Source organism: Dermacentor andersoni, chromosome 2, assembly GCF_023375885.2.
Source record: "Dermacentor andersoni chromosome 2, qqDerAnde1_hic_scaffold, whole genome shotgun sequence".
Taxonomy (NCBI): domain Eukaryota; kingdom Metazoa; phylum Arthropoda; class Arachnida; order Ixodida; family Ixodidae; genus Dermacentor; species Dermacentor andersoni.
Genome location: NC_092815.1, coordinates 42639372 through 42660054, shown reverse-complemented (window position 1 = coordinate 42660054; position 20683 = coordinate 42639372). Strand labels below are relative to the sequence as shown.

The 20683-nt window shown below is 45.4% G+C and overlaps 1 protein-coding gene across 4 annotated transcripts; it reads left to right on the top strand.

Annotated features, from left to right (window-relative positions):
• Nucleotides 1-295: 295 nt before the first annotated feature.
• LOC126542631 (phospholipid scramblase 2-like) lies at nucleotides 296-19685 on the top strand. Of its 4 annotated transcripts, XM_055077368.2 has the most exons (7): nucleotides 296-972; nucleotides 3213-3323; nucleotides 3557-3634; nucleotides 6932-7071; nucleotides 10064-10234; nucleotides 13460-13618; nucleotides 19596-19685. In XM_055077368.2, exons 2-7 carry the CDS (start codon nucleotides 3317-3319, stop codon nucleotides 19659-19661), a joined length of 621 nt encoding a protein of 206 aa, XP_054933343.1. In that variant the 5' UTR covers nucleotides 296-972; nucleotides 3213-3316; the 3' UTR covers nucleotides 19662-19685. The 4 variants fall into 4 exon arrangements, 3 of the variants coding, with proteins under 3 accessions (XP_054933343.1, XP_054933344.1, XP_054933345.1); XM_055077369.2 differs by lacking the exon at nucleotides 3557-3634; XM_055077370.2 differs by lacking the exon at nucleotides 10064-10234.
• The last annotated feature ends 998 nt before the right edge of the window (nucleotides 19686-20683 follow it).

The window sequence follows — 20683 nt, the reverse complement described above, 5'->3', positions numbered from 1 at the left end:
AGAAGCATCAAGTTTCGACTGGAAGTAACACTCATAGAAAGTGGTTTAAGAGGACTAAGTTTCGGCAGAAGCAACACCATAAAACTCTATCGCGAGCACCATACTTCCTTATTATTGTCTACTTGCTCTGCTTAAGTTTTTATACCCGAAACAATGAGCTTCAATATCAGTTCACCGAACTTGGGAACGTGTCGAAGCTTTTAGAGAGCAAAAACATTTGTTGCCGGCGGCTCGTTGTTTAATTAATTGTCCTGTCTGGGTATCGCCAAACAGCGCAACCACGTGCTTCGGCACCTGCACCCAGCACAGGTTCGCAACCGACGTCGGCGCCCACACTAACAACTCCAAGTAGCGTCGCGGCTGACCCCTCTGTTGCCGGCAGCTCCGCGGTCGCTACCTCCGTACCTGACCAGAGGGCGCCCGTTTCACCAGCACCAGCTACGCCGCCCTCCGGTTACAGCACGCCTCTTGCCTCCATGAATGACCCAAGCAGGCCTGTTCCCACAACGTACGGTTATGCGAGGTCTCCGGCATCAAGCTCTTTCGGGCCTGGTACTTACGCCGTGACTGCAGGGGCACCACTTCCTCACGCTCCTGCTGCTGATTCCCACGTCCCCGCTTCCTCGGCGCCTACTGTTTTCTCCGCAAGTCGTACCACTTCACTTGACTATGGAGCTACTCGAGCCCCAGGGTACCCTCCAAGCGTTCATGCACCCAGGGCGGATGGTGGCTCCACGTCCTATCGGCCTGGTTAACAGGCGTATGGTTCCTACGCGCTTGGGTCTGCCGCGCCTGGTACATCTGCGCCTGATGTCGCCGTACCTGAAGGCTTCATTCCCGACTCCTACGTACCTGCTCCCTCGGTGCCTAAAGACCCTCCACCTGATTCGGCTGTGCCTAGTTCGACCGTTCCTGACTCTGCTGTGCCTGGCTCTGCAGCGCCCGTCATCGGCGCGCCACTTTCTGAACAAGGTCAGTATCTTCCTGATAACATATGACGTATGGACGCAACTTCACTTACCTGGCAGTCACTGTGTCCGTGCTCGATTTCAGCGTCTGTTCTCTCACGTTAAAAATACCGAACATCACGAAAAGAGGGGGCTTGAAGTTATAAGGAGTGGTAGAACAATTACTGTTCCTGGAGCTAATGTTTCGCCAAAGGGCCCTATGAGGACAAGTCCCCTTGTCGAAACGTTGGCTCCTATACGACATTTTTTTTGTTCGAGCACTGTTCTTCATGCTCTGTTATGCTAGTTACTTGCAGTAAATAATTCCAATAGGACGAGTGGAATGGACATCCGGTGAAAAAGAGGAGCCTCAATCTGGAACCAGTGTGTTCGACAAGGGCAGTGTAACATCCCTTGTCAAAGTCCTGGCTCATTTCTCTCGTCCGAACATTCACGCGAGGCTCAGGCTTCATCCTGTTCACCCAATGTTCCTCAATTATCCCAGCACGTTTCAGTAGACCAACCGCGTATATTACAGCTGAGAAAAATTCTGGTATTGCAATGTAAATGAAGTCTTGCATTTAATATACAAGTAGCTAAATTAGGAAGGAAGTCACCATTGAACAAGACTACCTCGATACTGTAGCATGTGCTTTGAAATGCACAAAAAGGTTTCTTGTAGTAACCTGTAATTTGGCCGCGCGATATGGCGGTCCAGAGATCGCACGCTTGAGCTGGTCCTTACTGCTGCACTTGCCCTATGTGTAAACACTAACTAATCAGCATATTGTAGCATTTCGCGTTCCGCTATTCTCCTTCTACAAGGACCTACTGAGCATGATCCTCAATGATGGCCCAGGCATGGTAGTCTTCTGCCGTAAACAAATACTACCCGCTTCCGGAGGAAGGCTCAGTGTTAAGCTATAGTTGTTGACTCTCCCATCGTCCTTAGTTCATTTTACTTTGATGTCATTGTACCGTTGATTAAACATGGAATCAAGGTGCCATGTTACAACAATAGAATAATTGAGTAAAGTCAGTCCATTGTGTTCTTGTTAATTATGCTATCTTGTTAAATTTTCTCTAAAAAATTGAGTTCTTTGATGTTTAGAGTAAATATTAATACCTTGATGACAAAATAAACACATGCGCACCAGAAGCAATCGCCTAATCAGCGCCGAGGCCTAGCTTCTTTTGGTGGATCGCACATGACGTTGAGAGCAGCTGTTCATTTCTTTTTCACCGGGCTCCACCGTCAATTCTTAGAATTTCGGCTGCACCACCCTGAAAAGGACATGAACGAATTGGCAGCGGTATTTGTCCTCCTTCCAGTTCACAAGATCGGGTAAACAAAGTGTAAAAGCCAACTCTTGCGCCACGTGAACAGCGGCACACGGACGCATTTACCGCCCTCTTTTAATGAAGCCCTTCGCGCGGTGTCGCATATGTAGTCTCCAAAAGGCCACGCTCCGCAAAAGACTCGGTTATCCGCCTAACAACTTAGCAAACATAGCAACATGATGGCACTCTGCAATTAATTCCAGGTTTGAGGTTCTGGTTCTAGATATTTTTTGGGGAGTGAATCGCGAAACAACGTTCCGTATCGGGCCCTCCTTGTAGGTACGCGGACTTTACAGCAGACCTAACACTAATATACTGCCTATTTTGAGTCACATACTTTTTTGGCTGCAGTGGACACCGCGCAACCAACCACGCAAGACAAAAAGCTTTTCTGTAAAGCACGTGGGCTAATAAAAGTGTTTTGTTTCTGAGCAGTGGTAACTACAGCTACGTGAGCATTTGAACTTAAGACGTAAGTAGCCACAACCGAGTGCTAACATGAACCGATTAGTAGTACAACTTGTGCGAGTAAACAGCACTTTTGAACGGAAGAAGGAAGACGGTGCTCGTGTCAATCGTCTCTTTGTCCCGTTAAAAAGCACTGTTCATCTGCATTAATATTCATCTGCATTAATCTCATCTGCATTCATCTGCATATCTCATCTGCATATTCATCTGCATTCGTTAATATTCATCTGCAGTTCAACGTGTAGTCTAGTGGAACATGAAATGTTGAAATTGCATGGTCTTCTGAGTGCGAAATTTGGTTTCCATTTTATATTACCAACTTGTGCGAGCTTCTCATGAACCTGAGCGCGAACTAAATGAATAAGAAAAGAATTGCATCGCAAATTGAAAACGAGCAAATTTCAGCGTGCGCAAGAAAACGTCCACATTGTGACGCACTAACGTTCTCTTTTGCAGGAGCAGCACAGATACCACCGGCTCCAGGCAGGCCCAACTGTACTCCTGGTCTTGAATACTTGGCACTCATCGAACATATTGTCATACAGCAAAAAGTTGAACTTATGGAAGGTATATAGAACTAGCGTTTACTGCATTGCGGCCAGTATCCGTCGACCTGTGTTTAGGAAGCGGCGAAAAAACTAATAGCATCCTTCAATTCCATTACGTCGTTTATCACATTTGTGGACAAGCGTTCGCTATGCACACTGATGATATTTAAATTCAAAAAGAAGAAACATTTAGAATGTTTCTGTATTATTTATTTAGTTTATTTATGCACGTTTCTTTATTCTTTTTTTCAGTTTATTGTGGTATTGAAACTTGCAACTGCTACGAAGCGAAGAATTCAGTGGGTCAGCTCATATATAACATTAAGGAAAGTGAGTAGGTTTCGGCTATACCTATATATGTGTGGCGCCTGTGTTGTGACGTTAAGGAAGCTTTCATTCTACAAACTTTTGTGCTTTAGTATTCCCTTCTGCCTAGTAATAAATGCTTTGTAAACGTTAATCCTACCGCACAACATTACCCAGAAGAGCTGTACTAATCACCTGAAATGTTCCGAACCACGTCAGACCTTGTGCCATAATCCGGTACACTCTCGTGAATTGCGAGACCATATAATGTGTGTTTTTGTTGTAAAGCACTGGAAAATGTACGGGAAAATACAAGTACGTCAAGAAAGCGCTTATAGTGATCTTGAGTCTCCCTGTCCCAGCTACCACTAAATCTAACACAGTCGTTACACCTATATCTTTGCTCGTCTTTGCATAGGTCTTGCGTGAGACTTCTATACTCGCAAGACAAAAATAAAGAACAAAGTGTGTATTCATTTCATCAGCGAAGTATCAACATGTTACAGTATTTCATACTAACTTATTTATGCTCCCAACGGCAAAATCCTCTCGCCACAGCATTTAGCATTATAACAGAACGAGTGTATCGTGCAGTTTCTGCCTCCTCCTCGCATGTGTAAGCAAAGTGATTAAATCCTGAATTCGATTGATCACTGACGCTGCAACCGGCAAAGCGAAATATAAGCCATCATTTTGATAGCTCGCGCCTTCGCTGGATGGTCCCACGTACCGTGTTACTGGGCCAGAGAAATATCGGAACATTTCGGCATATAGTATAGACAAATGCACACGTCCGTGAACACAATGCATGCATTCACCTTTCCTGGGATTTCTTAGGGGCCTCGGACAGAAATGCGGACGTAATCCGAGCCGCGAATGTCCCGATTTTATACTCGCGTTAAGAATGAAAGACGAACGTAAACAAGCGCCGACGTGTCAACAGGCGAAGGAAGAAAGCACGCCACATCACGCTTCTAAGAGGGGAGGCGGGATTTTCATGCTGTCACGTGACTGCCGCCAGTTGGTGTGTCCGTTCTACCACGGCTGCGTTTCAAAGGGGCCCTGAACCACTTTATATCGAAGTGTAAAAAGGCATTTCAAGTGAAAATAGGCTATTTCAGAAATACTTTGCGGCAGAAAGTACTTCAGTGCGTTCAGCAGAAGCGGAGTTATTGGCAACCATATACGGCCTCCGCTGAGCTCCCGTTCCTACTTTAGTGCATTGCACTGCGAAGGCTATGGCGCAGTGGGGCGTGCCCACAACGCTCCGCCTCCTAAATGTCACCGTGGCGCGCAGTTCAAATTTCGTATTGGATACGTTGGCGCCACGACTTCTACCGTTGGTTGTCCTCAGCGAGCCGCAGTGCGTTTAGCCAGTGGACTCTTGGCGGCACCCCGCAGCGGCCACGCTATCTACGCCATGTAGCAGACCGGAGCTTTACGTCAGCTATTGGCCAATATTAGCCGTCTAAGTGAATGACGAAATAATACGTCCGACGACGAAATAGAGCGTCCAGAGGAGAGTGAGAACGGGGTCTTTTGTTGAAAAGAAAGCGTTTGAGAGAGAGTGAGTTTGCGATCCGCTTGCGAGCTCCACTCACCGAGTAGGACAGGAAAACTTGCCGAGATGTTCACAGCAACGTATGCTACCCGCGGACTAGGTTATTTCACCAAGCCCAAGGGGTGATTCAGGGCTCCTTTACGCCGGCGGCGCGCCGCGCGCCTTTTACTGCTAGTGTGTATGCGGCTTTTAACGCGACAGCGTTAAGGAGCTCGTGTCGCAGAAAAGCCGGTGTCGTCGGCGTCGGCGGCGTTGGCCGTCAGCGAAAAATGGCGGAAGGCAATTCATAAATAAAGACAACTTGCAAGATGGGCTGAGTGGGAATCGAACCAGGGTCTCCGGAGTGTGAGCCGGAGACACTACCACTCAGCGATGAGTTCGATGGTTCAAAGCGGGACAAAAGTGCCTCTAGTGAATGCGGTGTTGCCTTAAAAACGTGCCGTAGAAAGTTGTACGGCGGTGTATGTCGGTAATAATGAGCCTGTAAATTACAGAAGTCGCAGTTAAACGCGTAGCGAAGTACGTTTCCGCTACATTTCTTCTGCGCTTGGCGCACACGCAGAGCCATCTTGCGACAAACACAGAAGACCCCCTCCTCACGATGTACGGCGCTGCCCCTACAGGGCGCGCCACTCGCCCGCTTCTCCCCTTCGTCTCGTTTGAGTGCAATGGGGCCGTGCGAGGACCGGTGCGAGGATGCCCCAATACCCTTGCTTTTAATAAGTTTTCTCGCTCTCTCCCCTTCCAACTTCCAGCGTGCGTCACGCGAACCCTCGTGTTTAGGCGACGCGGCTCCTCTTTCCGCTCACAGCGCTATTCCTAGGTGTAGCGTCCGATGCGGGACGCCTCTGACGTGATCGCTGCGCCGTAGCGCGTCTGGTGGAAAAGCGTCCCCAGCGATGTGTGCCGTGCTGCTGGGAGGAGTCATGCGTCTGCGTAGTGCTCCCAAGCCAGATAGAGGATGATCCCATCGAGGCGTCAGCCCCGTGATCGCGTCCGCCTTCATGGCGCGTCGCGGCCCAGCTGTCCGTGCCGATCACGACGTTGGGCTCGCGTAGATCGTTTCTCCCTCCGAGACACCGAGTTCTTTGGTTCGTTCCGCTTGCTCAGGCGCACGTTTCGTCTTTGTGTGACTCAAGAGCATGCCGAGGGAATGAGTGGGCGGTGCGAACGGGGTGCGATAACGCTATCACTTTCCACTCTTGAAGCCGAAGCTTAAGTGTCCTCCAAGTATTTTGAGCCGACGATCGCTCCGAGATAGCACCAGGGTAGCGCAAGTTGACACTACACCGATGACGCCATGGATAAGGCATGCGGCTAGTGCATCAAAACAAAGTGCTGCATAAGCAGACGTCTGTATGCGGCGTCTGCTCGGAATCGCGCCCACACGTCCCCCGCGCGCTGCCTCTCGCGTTCTCCAGATTAGCGAGGCAGTCGCGCCACACTTCACTTGTTTGCAACGTGCCGCACGAGACAGATTGTCCACGGCAGCCAATATGCCGGGAAATGAAAACACGTATACAGCTGCACTCACATTTCGCGTTAGGGAGTATTAAAATTTTATTGCAAATTTTATTTACTGTGTTTGTTGTTGTTCTTGACATCTTCTTCTGTAAAAACTTAATTCACTTAACTTTCTACGGTATCATGTTTTCTTCGGTGTCTCTTAATTGGGGCAAGACTGAAAAGAACCGAGCAGTCCCTTCTTCTTTTCTTGTGTCTCCCTTTTCACTGCTGCGTGCTTTCCCGCCTTATCACAGATTCGGGATTCTGCACCAGGTGCTGCTGCGGCCCCCGGCGGTGCCTCGAGATCGACGTGCTGGACTTCACGAACACCGCTGTGATTCACATTGTGCGACCCCTTCGATGCGTGCACTGCTGCTGGTTCTGCTGCCTGCAGGTAAAAAGAAAAAAGAAGCCGTTATAAATGAGCTTAATGCTTACGCTATTCCAGATAATTCTTCTTCCTCGCTTCGCGGTAATAGCGACGTATTTACATAATACTTTTGACAGTGATTGAGGTGGTATCAACCTCAATGCTCTAGTTTCCCATTAGCAAAGCGTTGTAAGTGACCCGTTGCGGCAGGTGCTGCCACTGTTCTTCAAGTTGATCCGCATAACTTCTTAGTCAAGTTCAAACCACTTTCAGATTTCTTAAAAAGAACCTCACTAACCTCACTAGTACTTTTTTATTTCTATCGAATATTTCTTCTGCATCTGTAGGTGCTATGACTACCAGCGCATTCTACTCCACACCAAGCAAAAGTTTGTTTAAATTTATTTATACCGTGCACAAAGTACGCTGCTGAAGGCCATCTTGGCAAGAAAGCTGAAAGAATAAGCTTGACGAGGCCAGGTGGCCAATTCCAGCAAACAACAACAGTGCAGTACAGCATATCCTATTGAACAGTAAGTGCAGTGAAGCACTAAATTCGTTTAGTATATTAAACAAATTAGGGGTCGCATTCACAAAGCTTTTCTTTCATAAGTGTTATCCTAGCGAGCCTGGGCGACCTAACTGCGGCAGGAGGGTTTTCGGCTACGTCAAAGCTTTCCTCTCCAACAGAACAGCTACAATACGGCTAGGAGAACTCCACTCGGAGAAGTTCCATACCCCCAACAAAGGAACCCACCACGGATCGGTCATTTCACCAACGCTATTTAACATAGCAATGATCAGCCTAACGAAACAACTCAAAGAGGTCGAGGACATACACCATGCCATGTACGCCGACGACATAACCATTTGGACCAACACGGGATCAGCTGCGCAGACTACAACAGACTCCGTCTGGCAGGGGGCTTCTGCAGAAGTTCGGATGCAGCGAACAGATGCAAGAAACCCAAAGAACCACGACTATCCCGGACAAAATACGAAACGCAATCAAGGTGGCTCCCATTCCCAAGAACATGGACCCCAACCTACACGAAGAACGCAGAAAAGCGAGAGCCGAATACATCCAAAAGTCACTAGCTTCACAGGAAACAAAGGTATACGTGGACGCAGCCACATACACCAGAAGGGCGAGACAGACCAACCCCAACGCAGTAGCGGCGGTGATAAACTCGGACATGCGAGAAATCGTCCGCGCATCTCTACGGGACTGCACGGTAGTCGAGGCTGAAGAAGCAGCCGTCGCTCTAGCGGCAGCGGAGGGCTATCGGACTAGGCGGTCCTTAACAATACTAACCGACTCCCAAACAGCATGCCCAAACTACATGTTAGGCAAAATAGGTCACAGAGCGCTCCGCATACTCCGCTCTGAAGATCACCGCACACAAGACCCAGAAAAAGAACAACCAATAAGACACACGATAGTGTGGACTCCGGGTCACACGGACGTGGAAGGCAACCGTGAGGTCGACAGGGTAGCTCGAGGATACACTGCATACCGAGCACCCTCCGCCAATGACCTCGAGGAAACCGAGCCAGTCCCCAGAGAATACTCGGCTATCCTAAACCACTATAAGGGCAGCAGGAAGCGGTACCCCCCGCCGCATAGCTCTCTCACCAGAGAGGACTGCGTAGCTTGGAGGCCACTACAGACGGGTGCATATTCGAACTTAAACACACTCAATAAAATACAACCCACACAGTACACTGGCAAATGCCCATGCTGCCAGGAAACACCCACGCTCTACCATATAGCGTGGGCCTGTCAGAAAACAAATGCGGCACCAATAATACCAAACCCGAGTACGGAGCAATGGGAAGGAATGCTCTCCAGCGACCGTCAGGACGTTTAACTAGGGCTGATCCGACGGGCCCAGCTGGCAGCGGCATCCAGCGGAGCCCTAGACTAGGGACAGACGGCCATTGTTAAGAAGATGGAAGACACCATCTGACTCCTCGAAATTCATCAAATTTTTCTAGAGCTCAATAAAAGTTTTTCCTCCTCCACCTTCTCATCTAGCTCAAGAGGTCTTTGTGAATGCGAACACAGGGCCTGTTTTCACCAACATGTTGCTACGCTAAAGTTGTTCGTATAAAAGCAGCTGCTAGCCGTTCAAGATGTCGGACATATTATTAGCAATGGCAGAGGACACTTACGAACGAAAAGTTTTGTGAATTCGGACCTAAATATTCCTGGCATTACATGCACTTTCCCTGCGCATGAATACACCCACACCTATGTACATACTACACGCACATTCAAACGCGTGAGTATTCACGAAGGTTTTACGCAATTCACGACATCGCAAGTAACGCCAGATACACGCACGTTGACAAAACCTAATAGCAGCTAAGATAGCAATACAGCGTGGAGATGAACCGGACGAATCCGCCCAGACAGCTGCCCGTGCGAAAACCGCGATGCCGGCAATAATGTACGCGCATTAAAGTACTTTGGAGGAAGCATTCGCGCTGCCTACCCACTCTCTCCCGCATGGGAAGGACACGAATGCTACAGCTTTAACATATCACAGTGTGGGTTCAGCGCCGTGCGCACGCAGGGAACTCTTGCATCTCCGGAAAAAAAAGCGCGTAGAAAAATAAAGTTTACTAATTGGTTTAGTGTACACATATCAAACTTAATTATTAGTTGAATATTTCATTGGTTGAATAGTTGAAACCACTGTATAACACATGAACTCGAGGTCATTCACGGTGGAGAAAAGTACTCGGACCTTTGCCGCATATTTCACAAGCCTATGAAAGCGGTACATCCATTACTGTATCTCTCGAAGTCGACAGACCTCAATAAATTACTTCATAGTTGTGATGTGCGCCTCCGTGCTCGGCGACACCCTCAGTGCTTTCTCTCCTTTCTTTCTTTTACTTTCTTAACCCTCTCCCTCCCAGCGTAGTGTAGTGAACGCGACGTGCGTGTTTTCGGCCTATAGCTCCCAACATTTCCTTCCCTCTGCTCTCTCTCTCTCTCTCTGTCTAGGAAATGGAAGTTCAAGCTCCACCAGGAACTCCCGTCGCTCAAATTCGCCAGCGATGGTCTATATGCCACCCGTACTTTACGATTTACACCCCGGAGGATGAGCCGGCGTTAAATTTGGTGGGGCCCATCTGCACCGAGAGTGTGCCGTGTAAATGCGATGTCAAGTTCGAAGTGAGCATGCGTTTGTCGTCGCTACACTGTGGCGCCGACATATTGCGACGCAGTGCAGCAGTGATTAATTTGTCATAATCGTACCTCAAGTATTCCTTATACGTTTATTTTCTTTTACTTCACAATAACCCTAAAGGCCCTCTAGGGAGGGTATTACATAGGGTAAAGGTTACATTGGTGAGGTGAACAGTGCGTAAATGTAAATACAAAGGAAAAACAAAACTGGGACAAAATTTATTACAGTGGATCAACGTACAAACACAAAAAAAATTAAATAAAAAATAAAGATAGTTATCAGTACAGCAACTCTAAATGATTTGTACAAACTATGACACTGTCGTGGAGGCTTTGGTTATCGGCGCATTTTAAAAAATCTGTTTACAAATCAGAGAGTGAAACGTGATATATTAGGTATGCATGGTACTGCGTAGAGCGTCTGTAAATTTTGAGGCATTTGTTTCGGTGACAATGTGCAACGGCAGATTATTCCATTCTTTCGCGGTGCGAGGTATAAATGACTGACCAAATGCGAGGGAATGACACATTATGCATTTGACTTTGCAAGAATGATCCTGACGCGGAAAAATGGCTGAGGGTTCATGCATGAACGCGTTATGAAGAGATACGTGATAGTAGAGCTTATGGAATAGTGTTAAACGAGATATATTACGGCGAAGTGACAAGGCTTCAAGCTCGGCGCGATTTTTTAATGCTGTTACACTGGTTTCTCGTGAATAATCTGAAAAGATGAAGCGTACAGCACGGTTCTGCAGGGCTTCTAATTCAGTTATTAGGTATGTCTGATGGGGATCCCATATGGCTGACGCATACTCTATTTTAGGGCGTATTAGTGTTGTGTATGCCAATTTGCGTAAGTGTACGGGACCATGTTTGAGGTTATGTTTAAGGAAACCAAGCGAACGGTTTGCAGAAGCTAGGGTATGGTTAATGTGATTATTCCACATCAAGTCAGGGGTTAAGTGTACGCCAAGATATCTGTAGCTGCAAACTTGTTCAACAAGGCTGTCGTTTAAGATGTAAGATGTTGATGTTCGGGGCGCCTGATTAGTAAAAGACATGAATTTAGTTTTAGTAAGATTTAGAGGCATTAGCCAAGTTGAACACCATACCTTTATTAGGTCAGATTGAAGAATGTCATGATCACAGTTAGAGTGAATATTACGATATATGACGCAATCATCAGCAAATAGTCTGATACTGGATTTGATGCCGTCTGGTAGATCATTAATATAAATTAGAAAAAGTTGGGGCCCAAGCACACTTCCCTGTGGTACACCAGATGTTACGGGGACTAGAGATGAGTTGTGATTGTTAAGCGATGTAAATTGCATCCTATTAGAAAAAACATATTTTATCCATGTGACAACAGTAGAGTCAATGTTCAGCTGTGTAAGTTTGTGAATAAGTCGACGATGAGGGACACGGTCGAATGCTTTTGAATAATCTTTTGAATAACGTTCGGTGCTGAAATAAGGTCGCCGCAGCTGCTGTCTGCGTCAGGCATGCTCAGGAGCGACTTTGGCCGGTATTTACAAGAAACGTTATTACGCTAGAACTGTTCGTATGTAAGAGCAGTCGACAGCCAGTCGTGATATTGGACATGCTATTCGCAAAGGTGGCCGGCCGTCGACCAAGAGCACTTACGAACAAAGAGCTTTGTGAATTCGGTCCGTGGGGCAAAATTCGCAATCCACCCTTGAACTCACAATCGGCACCAATCAGCCGCAATCATAATTCGGTCGCTGAAACTACTCACAAAAGAGCCCTTACGAACATTTTTTTTTTTTTTTGTCAGTCCGGCCAAAGATAATGCGTCTCTGTTCTTGGCATGCCCAACAGGGCATCCCAAGAAACCGACGCCCTGGAGCCAAATGAAGAAATCTTTTTGTTCGCAAGTTCTCCTTGCAATCGGACGGCTGCGTTCTCTAGCAGTAAATCAGACATCGCAATCATCGGTCATCTGCTCTTATGAACAGTTCCAATTATTTATTTATTTTTATTTATACACTATCGTTTAATAAAATTTCGCATCTCAATATAGCGCAACGAATTAAATTTATATAGTGTTTCGTGTCAGTACCGTGCCTGCAGGCCGCACTGCGCATGTTCTAATGTACAGCGCGAAATTTAAGTTAAATTTTTAAATTATAGGATTTTACGCGCCAAAACCACTTTCTGATTATGAGGCACACCGTAGTGGAGGACTGCGGAAATTTCAACCACCTGGGGTTCTTGAACGTGCACTTAAATCTAAGTACACGGGTGTATTCGCATTTCGCCCCCATCGAAATGCGGCCGCCGTGGCCGGGATTCGATCCCGCGACCTCGTGCACAGCAGCCCAACAATATAGCCACTGAGCAACCACGGCGGGTGTATAGCGCGAAATGAAAGATACCAAAAATGAGGGAAGGACCTCTACAATAAGCGTTGTTGGCTTGCGATGGAAGGGAACCACTTACTTCTGGACTAAGACCATTTGCGTCTATGCCAAGCGATAAATATTTGCAATAAGAACGCAAGTGTACATGACGAGAAGTTGCGTGTAACTTAAAGAAAGCCGGTGTGCCTAAGAATTGGGCACACAGATTTGAAGTGTCTGTCAAAATGTAGCGCAGTGTCTTGTTAAGACTTCCAGTTACGCCTCGCTGTGATTCCCGCCAGATGAATCTACATACTTGCACAGGCGTTCACATAAACTCTACTTGACGCTCGTCGAAAAATTCACATTCATACTTTATTTCTTAGCTAAGCTATTGAAAAAATAACGCCTTGCAGAGCAAAAAAATAATAATAATAAAGATATGAACGCTGTCACTTTTTTAAAGTTTCTGGGAGGAATTTACTAAGACTTTAGTCGGTAAGAAGTGTTTGCTACTGGTCGCCTGCCACATCCATATCTTCCAAATCAGCATTGAATGGCACTTGCTCTTAAAGGAGACCTAGAAAAAGAACTCGTTTGTGAACAGGTGTCCGATACTCCTAAACGTCCTCAGCTTTCCCACCTTTCTTCCTTGCATGGCACTATGAAATTCATCGGTTAACGTAGTTGCTCTTCTCAGAAAATCATCTAATTTTGAGTGAGTAAGCTGGAAGTGAGCTTCTTCCCCTCGTTTCTGGTTTAACCATGATATACAGAATCTTTATATTCACAAAACTATCAATGTCACAGCCATTTGTCGACGCCTTTCTTTTCGCCATTCAAGGTGCGCACTACGAACGGTGTCGCCATAGGCGCAGTCACTAAGGAGTGGGGTGGACTCGTCAAGGAGTACTTTACAGACACCGACACCTTCAATGTGAGCTTTCCCCTCGACCTGGATGTTAACATGAAGGCTGCACTCATGGCTGCAGCCCTGCTCATAGTAAGATATTATATTTTTTATTGGTTGCTTACGTGAGTGAGCCTGTACGTACTACTTTAGTGATGAACTCTCCTTTCTTTCTTTTTTTTGTCCATTGCTGTTTTCTTCTCTTACTTTTTTTTTTACGCAGTGGGCAAATTAAACACTACTGGGGATATAAAAATATCAAGAGCAAAAAAAAAAAAAAAGACAGTCGTACATCGGTTAGGAGACGTACTATGGTGTGCTTCATTTGTTTTTCTCCACATCGTTGTTGATCTATGTCTTTTACCTCCTGAAAGGGCCTCTGTAGGGCTTGCAGTACCCTCTAAATAAATAAGTAACTTCCAGATCGCGACATGCTGTTTCTTTTTCTGGAGGAAAACAATCCGACGCCTTGCATTAAATTCTATCGACAAACATTTTGCATTTCTCGAGTTTGTGTACGGATTTGCGTCGTCCTGATATGTTGCTCCGAAACGATAGGTCGAGCTTTTAAAGCTGAAAAGAAGCTCCCTAAAGGAGATTCCAAACCCAATTTGCAATCATTTGAAGAAATAATCGAGTTTCGTTTCAACCACACAAAATGTGCATCAGGTGACACGCATAAAGTACCTGGAATCACAATTAATTAAACAGTGCGCATTCGTACAATCACTAGTGACCTTTCGTTGCTCCTGTTGCGCAGCTGATGGCAAAATTCACCATTGATCACTTGTGCATTTTTCATGTGTAGTGACGGAGCTTATAGTCTGTGCATACAGTGGCAATTGAGAAAGAAAATCCTGAGATTAATAAAAAAAAGAAAAGTCGCAGTTTCGCCTGGAAGGCGAAGCATCGATTGCGATAGCAAATTAGTGGACAGCTATACGAAGTAAGGATAGTAGTTTTATCGGCTGTGTCAACTTGTAAACATTCACTTGCTAACTAAATGAACAGTACGGTGTCAGCGCGCACAGAAAACATGAACATATCATACGCGATGACCGCGAAAAATCGCTGGCAGAATACTGGAGTGAGGAACCATGGCAGCAGCAGCGAGTGAATGGACCTTCGTGCTGCCCCTCGCATCAACGCGAACTAAGCCGCAAAAACACAGCGCACAGCGGACTATGTCCTCGTCGCAGATGGCTTTCAAGATACAGCGGCCCGGCGGGGCGCGTGCGGCCGCCCGGAGAAGAACGCGTCCCCCCCCTTCCTACCCTCTCCGCGAAGCCTGACGCGCGACGGAAGACCGTGCGCTTCGTCCCCGCTTTCCTCCCTTGCGTGCGCGAGATTGAGCCGCGATCGCTGGCTCACCCACACACGCTTTCACTAGCACATACAGCATACGGCCCGCAGCGACGGCAGATATACGTCTGGACTGTCCGTAACTGTCGTAGCAATAAAATGATAACTCTGTATTCGGCGAAAACTGTTTCCGGCAGGGATGCCCTTAATCAGCGTAGAAACACCTTTATACGAGGGCATGAAAGCTGCCTGTATGAGGACAATGTTTCTTTTATTTTTTCGACAAGTTTAGAAGAACTCCCAAGATATTATTCTTTGCATAATACTGCAGCAGATTATTGTGTGAGTGTATTACATCTTGTTTGTGCTTATCAGAAACCACTTTGCACTACTGCACGTGAGACCATCTCGTACCTAGAGATATTTCTATGGGACCGCCGAAACCGACGGCAAATATCTACAGGCGCAGCGAAGACGATCAGAAACCAAACCACAAGCTACGCTTTATCATATAGTTTTATAAATGTATTTCCTTAAGTCTACTTCGCAAGGTGTTTCCTTCCACGTATCAATATTATGTGGAATGGTCATTGTTAAGTTTCCGAGAATATTTACAGATTGCCTGTTGCAGATAACACAATTCTAGTCCTTGAGCCGGATTATTCAGAGGGGCGTACATTACTGGCGCGAAAAATCGAAACACATATTCAACTAAATAAAAATTCGCTAGTTACTTTATTAATTGTATTACAGCACATATTGCAATTTACGATTTGTAGCCGGTGAATTTGGAAGGTGCAGTTACTTGCAATGAATTTCCATAATGGCAACAGTTTGGAAAGCATCATTATCATCAGCCTATTTGTATGCCCACTGCAAGACGAAGGCCTCTTTCAGTGATCTCCAACTGGATCATTCCAACTTGCGCCTGCAAATTTCCTAATTCTATCACCCAACATAATTGTCTGCCATCCTCGATTGCACTTGTCTTCCCTTGGCACCCATTCTGTAACTCTAATGGTCCACCGGTTAACTACCCTACGCCTTACATGGCCTTCCCAGCTCCCCCCCCCCCCCATCTTTTCTCTAAATCTCAACTGCCCTATCGGCTATCCCCGTTTGCTTTCTGGTCCACACCGTTCTCTGTCTCCCTTTTAACGTTACGCCTTAACTTGTTCTCGAGCTTCTTTGTTTACCTCCAAGGTTCTGCCTCATATGTTAACAGCGGCGATGATTGTACACCTTTCTTTTCAATGATAGTGGTAAGCTGCCAGCCAGGATTTCGCAATACCTGCCATATTCACTCCAACCCATTTTTATCCCTTTGTAAATTTCCTTCTCATGATTAGGGTCTACGAGTAATTGATCTAGACAAACGTACTCCTGCACAGAGCTAGAGGCTGGCTGGCCATCATGAATTCTTGTTCTTTTGCCAGACTATTGAACATTATATTTCTCTTCCGCGTGTTAATCGTCAATCCTACTCTTACACTTTCTCGGTTAAGGTCTTCAATTATTTGTTGCAATTCATCCTCACTGTTGCATAACAGGACAATGTCATCTGCAAACCTAAGTTTGTTGAGATATTCACCGTTGACCTCACTCCTAAGCCTTGCCAGTCTAACAGCTTGAATACTCCTTCTAAGCATGAAGTGAATTGCATTGGAGAGATTGTCTCTCCTTGCCTGACCCCTTTCTTGATAGGTAATGTTCTACTTTTGTTTCGCAAAAGGAAGGTAGCTGTGGAATCTTTGTAGATATTTCCGAAGATACTAAGGTATGCCTCCTGTACTCCTTGATTACGCAATTCCTCCATGACCGCTGGTATCTCTACAGAATCAAATGCATTTTCATAATCTATGAAAGCTATTAAAGAGGTTGATTTCGCTCCCCAGATTCCTCAATTAGATGATTGATGACGTGGATGTAATGCACTGAAGCCAGCTGATCCCAGCATAGTGCAAAATGTAGAAGTGTTAGGTAAAGTAAAGGGCAGTGATAATAAGTTAGTGATGTCTAGGATTGCTCTCAATTCGAACAGAAAAAGAGCAATAGTAATCAAGAAGAAACCGGCTAACCTAGACGCAGTAAGAGTAAAAGCAAAAGAATTCAGGCTGTTGCTCTCAAACAAATATGCAGCTTTAGAACAAGAAGATGAAGATAACATAGAGGTAAATTAATGAACCCGTAACTAGGTTGATTTCAGAAGCAGCAATCGAAGCGAGAGGTAAGGCACCAAGGCAACTTGTATAGGTAGGCTCTTCCAAGCAACAATATACCTAATAGAGAAACGACAAACCATAATATTGCCTAACTCAAGATATCAAATAGAATTCGCTGAGCTGTCAAAGTTGATAAACAAGACTAAAGTAGTCTATATTCAAAATGATGACGTCGGAAAGATTGAGGAAGCAATAAAAAATGGCTGCATAATGAATTCAGTGAGAAGAAAATTTGGCATAGGACAAGGCAATATGTATGCACTGGAAGATAAACAGGGTAATATATCCACCAATTGAGATGATATGGTAAAAGCAGCAGAAGAATTCTATACTGACCTGTACAGTACCAAGTGCTAATACGCAACCTTCATTGGAAGTAGTGATGAACAGGATACAGAGAATCCTTTTACAAGTAGTGATGAACCTTTAATGGCCTTTCAAAACATGTCCTGGTGAAAGCGGTAGGATAATATGGAACAAGGGTCGATTTAATAAAATATGGAGGAGATATTATGCTTCAAAAGCTTGCAGCCCTTTATACGCAATGCCTCACGACTACGAAGTGTACGAGAGAGCTGGAAAATGTCAACATTATTGTAATTCATAAAAAGTGAGACGTTAAGAAACTAAATAACTATAGGAACATTAGCTTGTTGCAGTATTGTATATATATATTCACCAAGAAAATCCTCTATAGCATCAGTGCAACACTTGACTTCAGTCTACCAAGAAAACAGTTTGGAGATGCGCCATCAAATTTGTCCTAAAAAGGCACTGCTGTTCCACTTACTTTTTTAATAGAATGCTCTTTTATGCATTGAAGCTCATGTGGAACGCCCACGTATTTCATCCCACACGTTGGAAAATAATATCTGGAAACTGGTTTCACCCTGGAGATCCATTTCAAATGAGTACGCTTTGCAAACTCACTGGCTGTCACTCGTGAATAGCAATATGCGCCATTAATTATTCATGAAGTTAATTAGTGTTTGTTAATTACTTTAATTTGTGTTTCCATATTTCGCGCTTGTAATGCCCGCCTAATCGAATAATCTAGCTCAAGGACAAGAATTATGCTGTCTGCCACAGGCGATCTTTGAAAATTCCGGAAAACTTAAAAATCATCACCACGTCATTGTGTGTAGCTAAGAATTGTGCATTACAAAGGATCAGAAACTGCCACATGCCAGCCATATCGTCAGGCACTTTCCCTCCTTTCACGCTATTAACTTCAGGCATGCGCCGGTGCACCTATCCGCATGTATTCTTCACAACAGAAGAACCGCCGCTTTTGCCACTTCTCTCTAATTCCCTCATTCATACTGCACTTCCCAGTTACGTTTAACTTCCTTGAACTCAGTGCCGGTACACGTCCACATCTTGAGGCATCGCCGTTGGTATCGATGGCATCTTGGAGCCGGTGCCCCGGCTGGTTCAATTGATGAAAAAGTCAGTCTCAGAGCAGAACAACACTCACTTTTGCTTTGAACCCTCATTTAAATCGGAAGGGCGCAGACATCAATCTGGGTGTTCAAAAGCAGCTCAGAAGTATTCTTTTTATCAAATTCGTAATTGTGTTTTATCGATATGATGTCGACATGATGACTGCATTATGGTGATCATTACCGGTACATTACTGTAGCTACGACGATGGCTGCAGTGACAGCGACGGCACCATCACAAAAAGCAGCTGCCTGGAAAGCGCCTATTACAGATAGCGCTGTAAAAAAAAGTAAAAAACGTGCACTATGGTTTCACTTAATAGGCCATGTACAGCCTTCGTCCCAAGTGCACCGTACCGGCGCCAAGAGAGGAGGGATAGCTATAATGAAAAAAATTATTGCTTCAGCGATACCGCCTGCGTGTGCACACGTGTTTCAGTTATGGTGAACGAAAACAATGCTTTCTCCTCGATGCACGAGTTGTTTTTCCTGAGGCAGCGGCTAACAGCTTGAAACTGGGTTTGGTGTGTGCGTCCGTTCTGTAAGGCCGTTGTCGTCAAGCCGCCGCCTCATCATCAGTCACACCATACGACCACAAAAGCAAACTTTGCCCGCTGTCACCACTGGGAATTCAAACTCATGCCACCCTGCATGAGTTTGGCTTACCATTGCTACTGTCGCAGTAGAACGAATTCAGGTCTGCAGGAACCGCCGAAGTACGTTGATTTTTCGTGTCGTTCCACTGTCTCTATAATCATGTGAAGCGACATTTATTGCTTCACGCGATGTGCGAAGGTTGTGATACGTACTTCTAGTACTCGACTCGGCTAGCTGTTAATTAATGTATTATGGGGTCTTACGTGACGAAACCATGATTTAGGCACGCCGCAGTGGGAAACACCGAAAATTTGGACCAGCTGAGCTTCTTTAACGTGCACTTAAATCTGTGTACATGGGTGTTTTCGCACTTCGCCCCCCTCGAAATGCGGCCGCCGTTGCCGGGATTCGATCCCGCGACGTCGTGCTTAGCAGCCCAACGCCATAGCCACTAATCAACAACGGCTGGTTCTAGGTGTTAATTGTATCAACATTGCTTTGTTACAGGACTACATGTTTTTCGAACGAGCGTACGCGGGGAAAGAAGACCGGGTACCTGGCATGGCAGGGTAATTCATACGATCGCAATAAAAATGCTCAAGACACTTCCCAGCTATGCTTATGACTGTCTGGGACGCGCACTTTACGGTTGCGTCACGTGTGCGCATAAGTGTATTTCCTTTACTTATATACCTGTATATTCGTATATTTGCAAACACATGGACATCCTGGATCACCCGCTCTGTTTTTTATAACTACTTAAGGACTAAAGTATAAAATATATTCCATAACAAACTAGAACTTTTTTAAAGATCTCCTGTCGAGATTCCAGCAATAACAGGCAAAAAAAAACAATGCCAGTACGTTGTTTTTTTTTTACTTCATCGAGCAGGCCTGCGAATGTAAGAGTAGATCATGCCATTGTTATGTCGGCAAAGTACTAATATTTAATTTTATACTGAGCTTATTCCGCGTGGCAATCCAAGCGAATAAAAGAAACTATCTTGCTGAAAATTTAGTTTCACTAAAACGAATAGAGTTTGTGCGGAGACAATATATTCTTTTAACATACTTTTCGCGTTTGTTCATTTCATTCTAGTACAGGCACTGTCGATATATAAAGACAAAGTGTCGGCGTGCTTCCTTTTTTTTTTTAATGTGTGGTGGTCAACAAAATCTTCCCAGGTATAAATTGAGATAACCACAGTTGTGAAAGCAATATATACTGCAATTAATTTGCCATCATGGTCAATTCGCTACACAAAAAGCAGTGCACTTGATTTAGAAAGGTTGTGGTAGAGGAATTAGAAACAATGGTAGCGCAGTCTAGACTTGCATACAGATATGCGTTGTCCATAAAGTGCGAAATGGAAACAGTACGAATATGTCGCGGAGAACACGGCTGGAAGGAACGATAATTACAAAAATGGAGCACAAAATGCGCCACATTTAAAGCGCTATTTCATCACACATCTTAAATGCTCGCACTTCTTTTGTGCTGTTCATGAACAAAACCATTCAAGCACAAATGCGTTCTTTGATGCTCAGTGGGTCTCTTCTGCAGTGAAATACGTTATTATAAGGTGGATTGGATA

Coding starts and splice junctions, on each gene's coding strand:
- LOC126542631 (XM_055077368.2), top strand. Junction 3,635..6,931: donor CATATATAACATTAAGGAAA/GTGAGTAGGTTT, acceptor GCCTTATCACAG/ATTCGGGATTCTGCACCAGG. Junction 7,072..10,063: donor GCTGGTTCTGCTGCCTGCAG/GTAAAAAGAAAA, acceptor CTCTCTGTCTAG/GAAATGGAAGTTCAAGCTCC.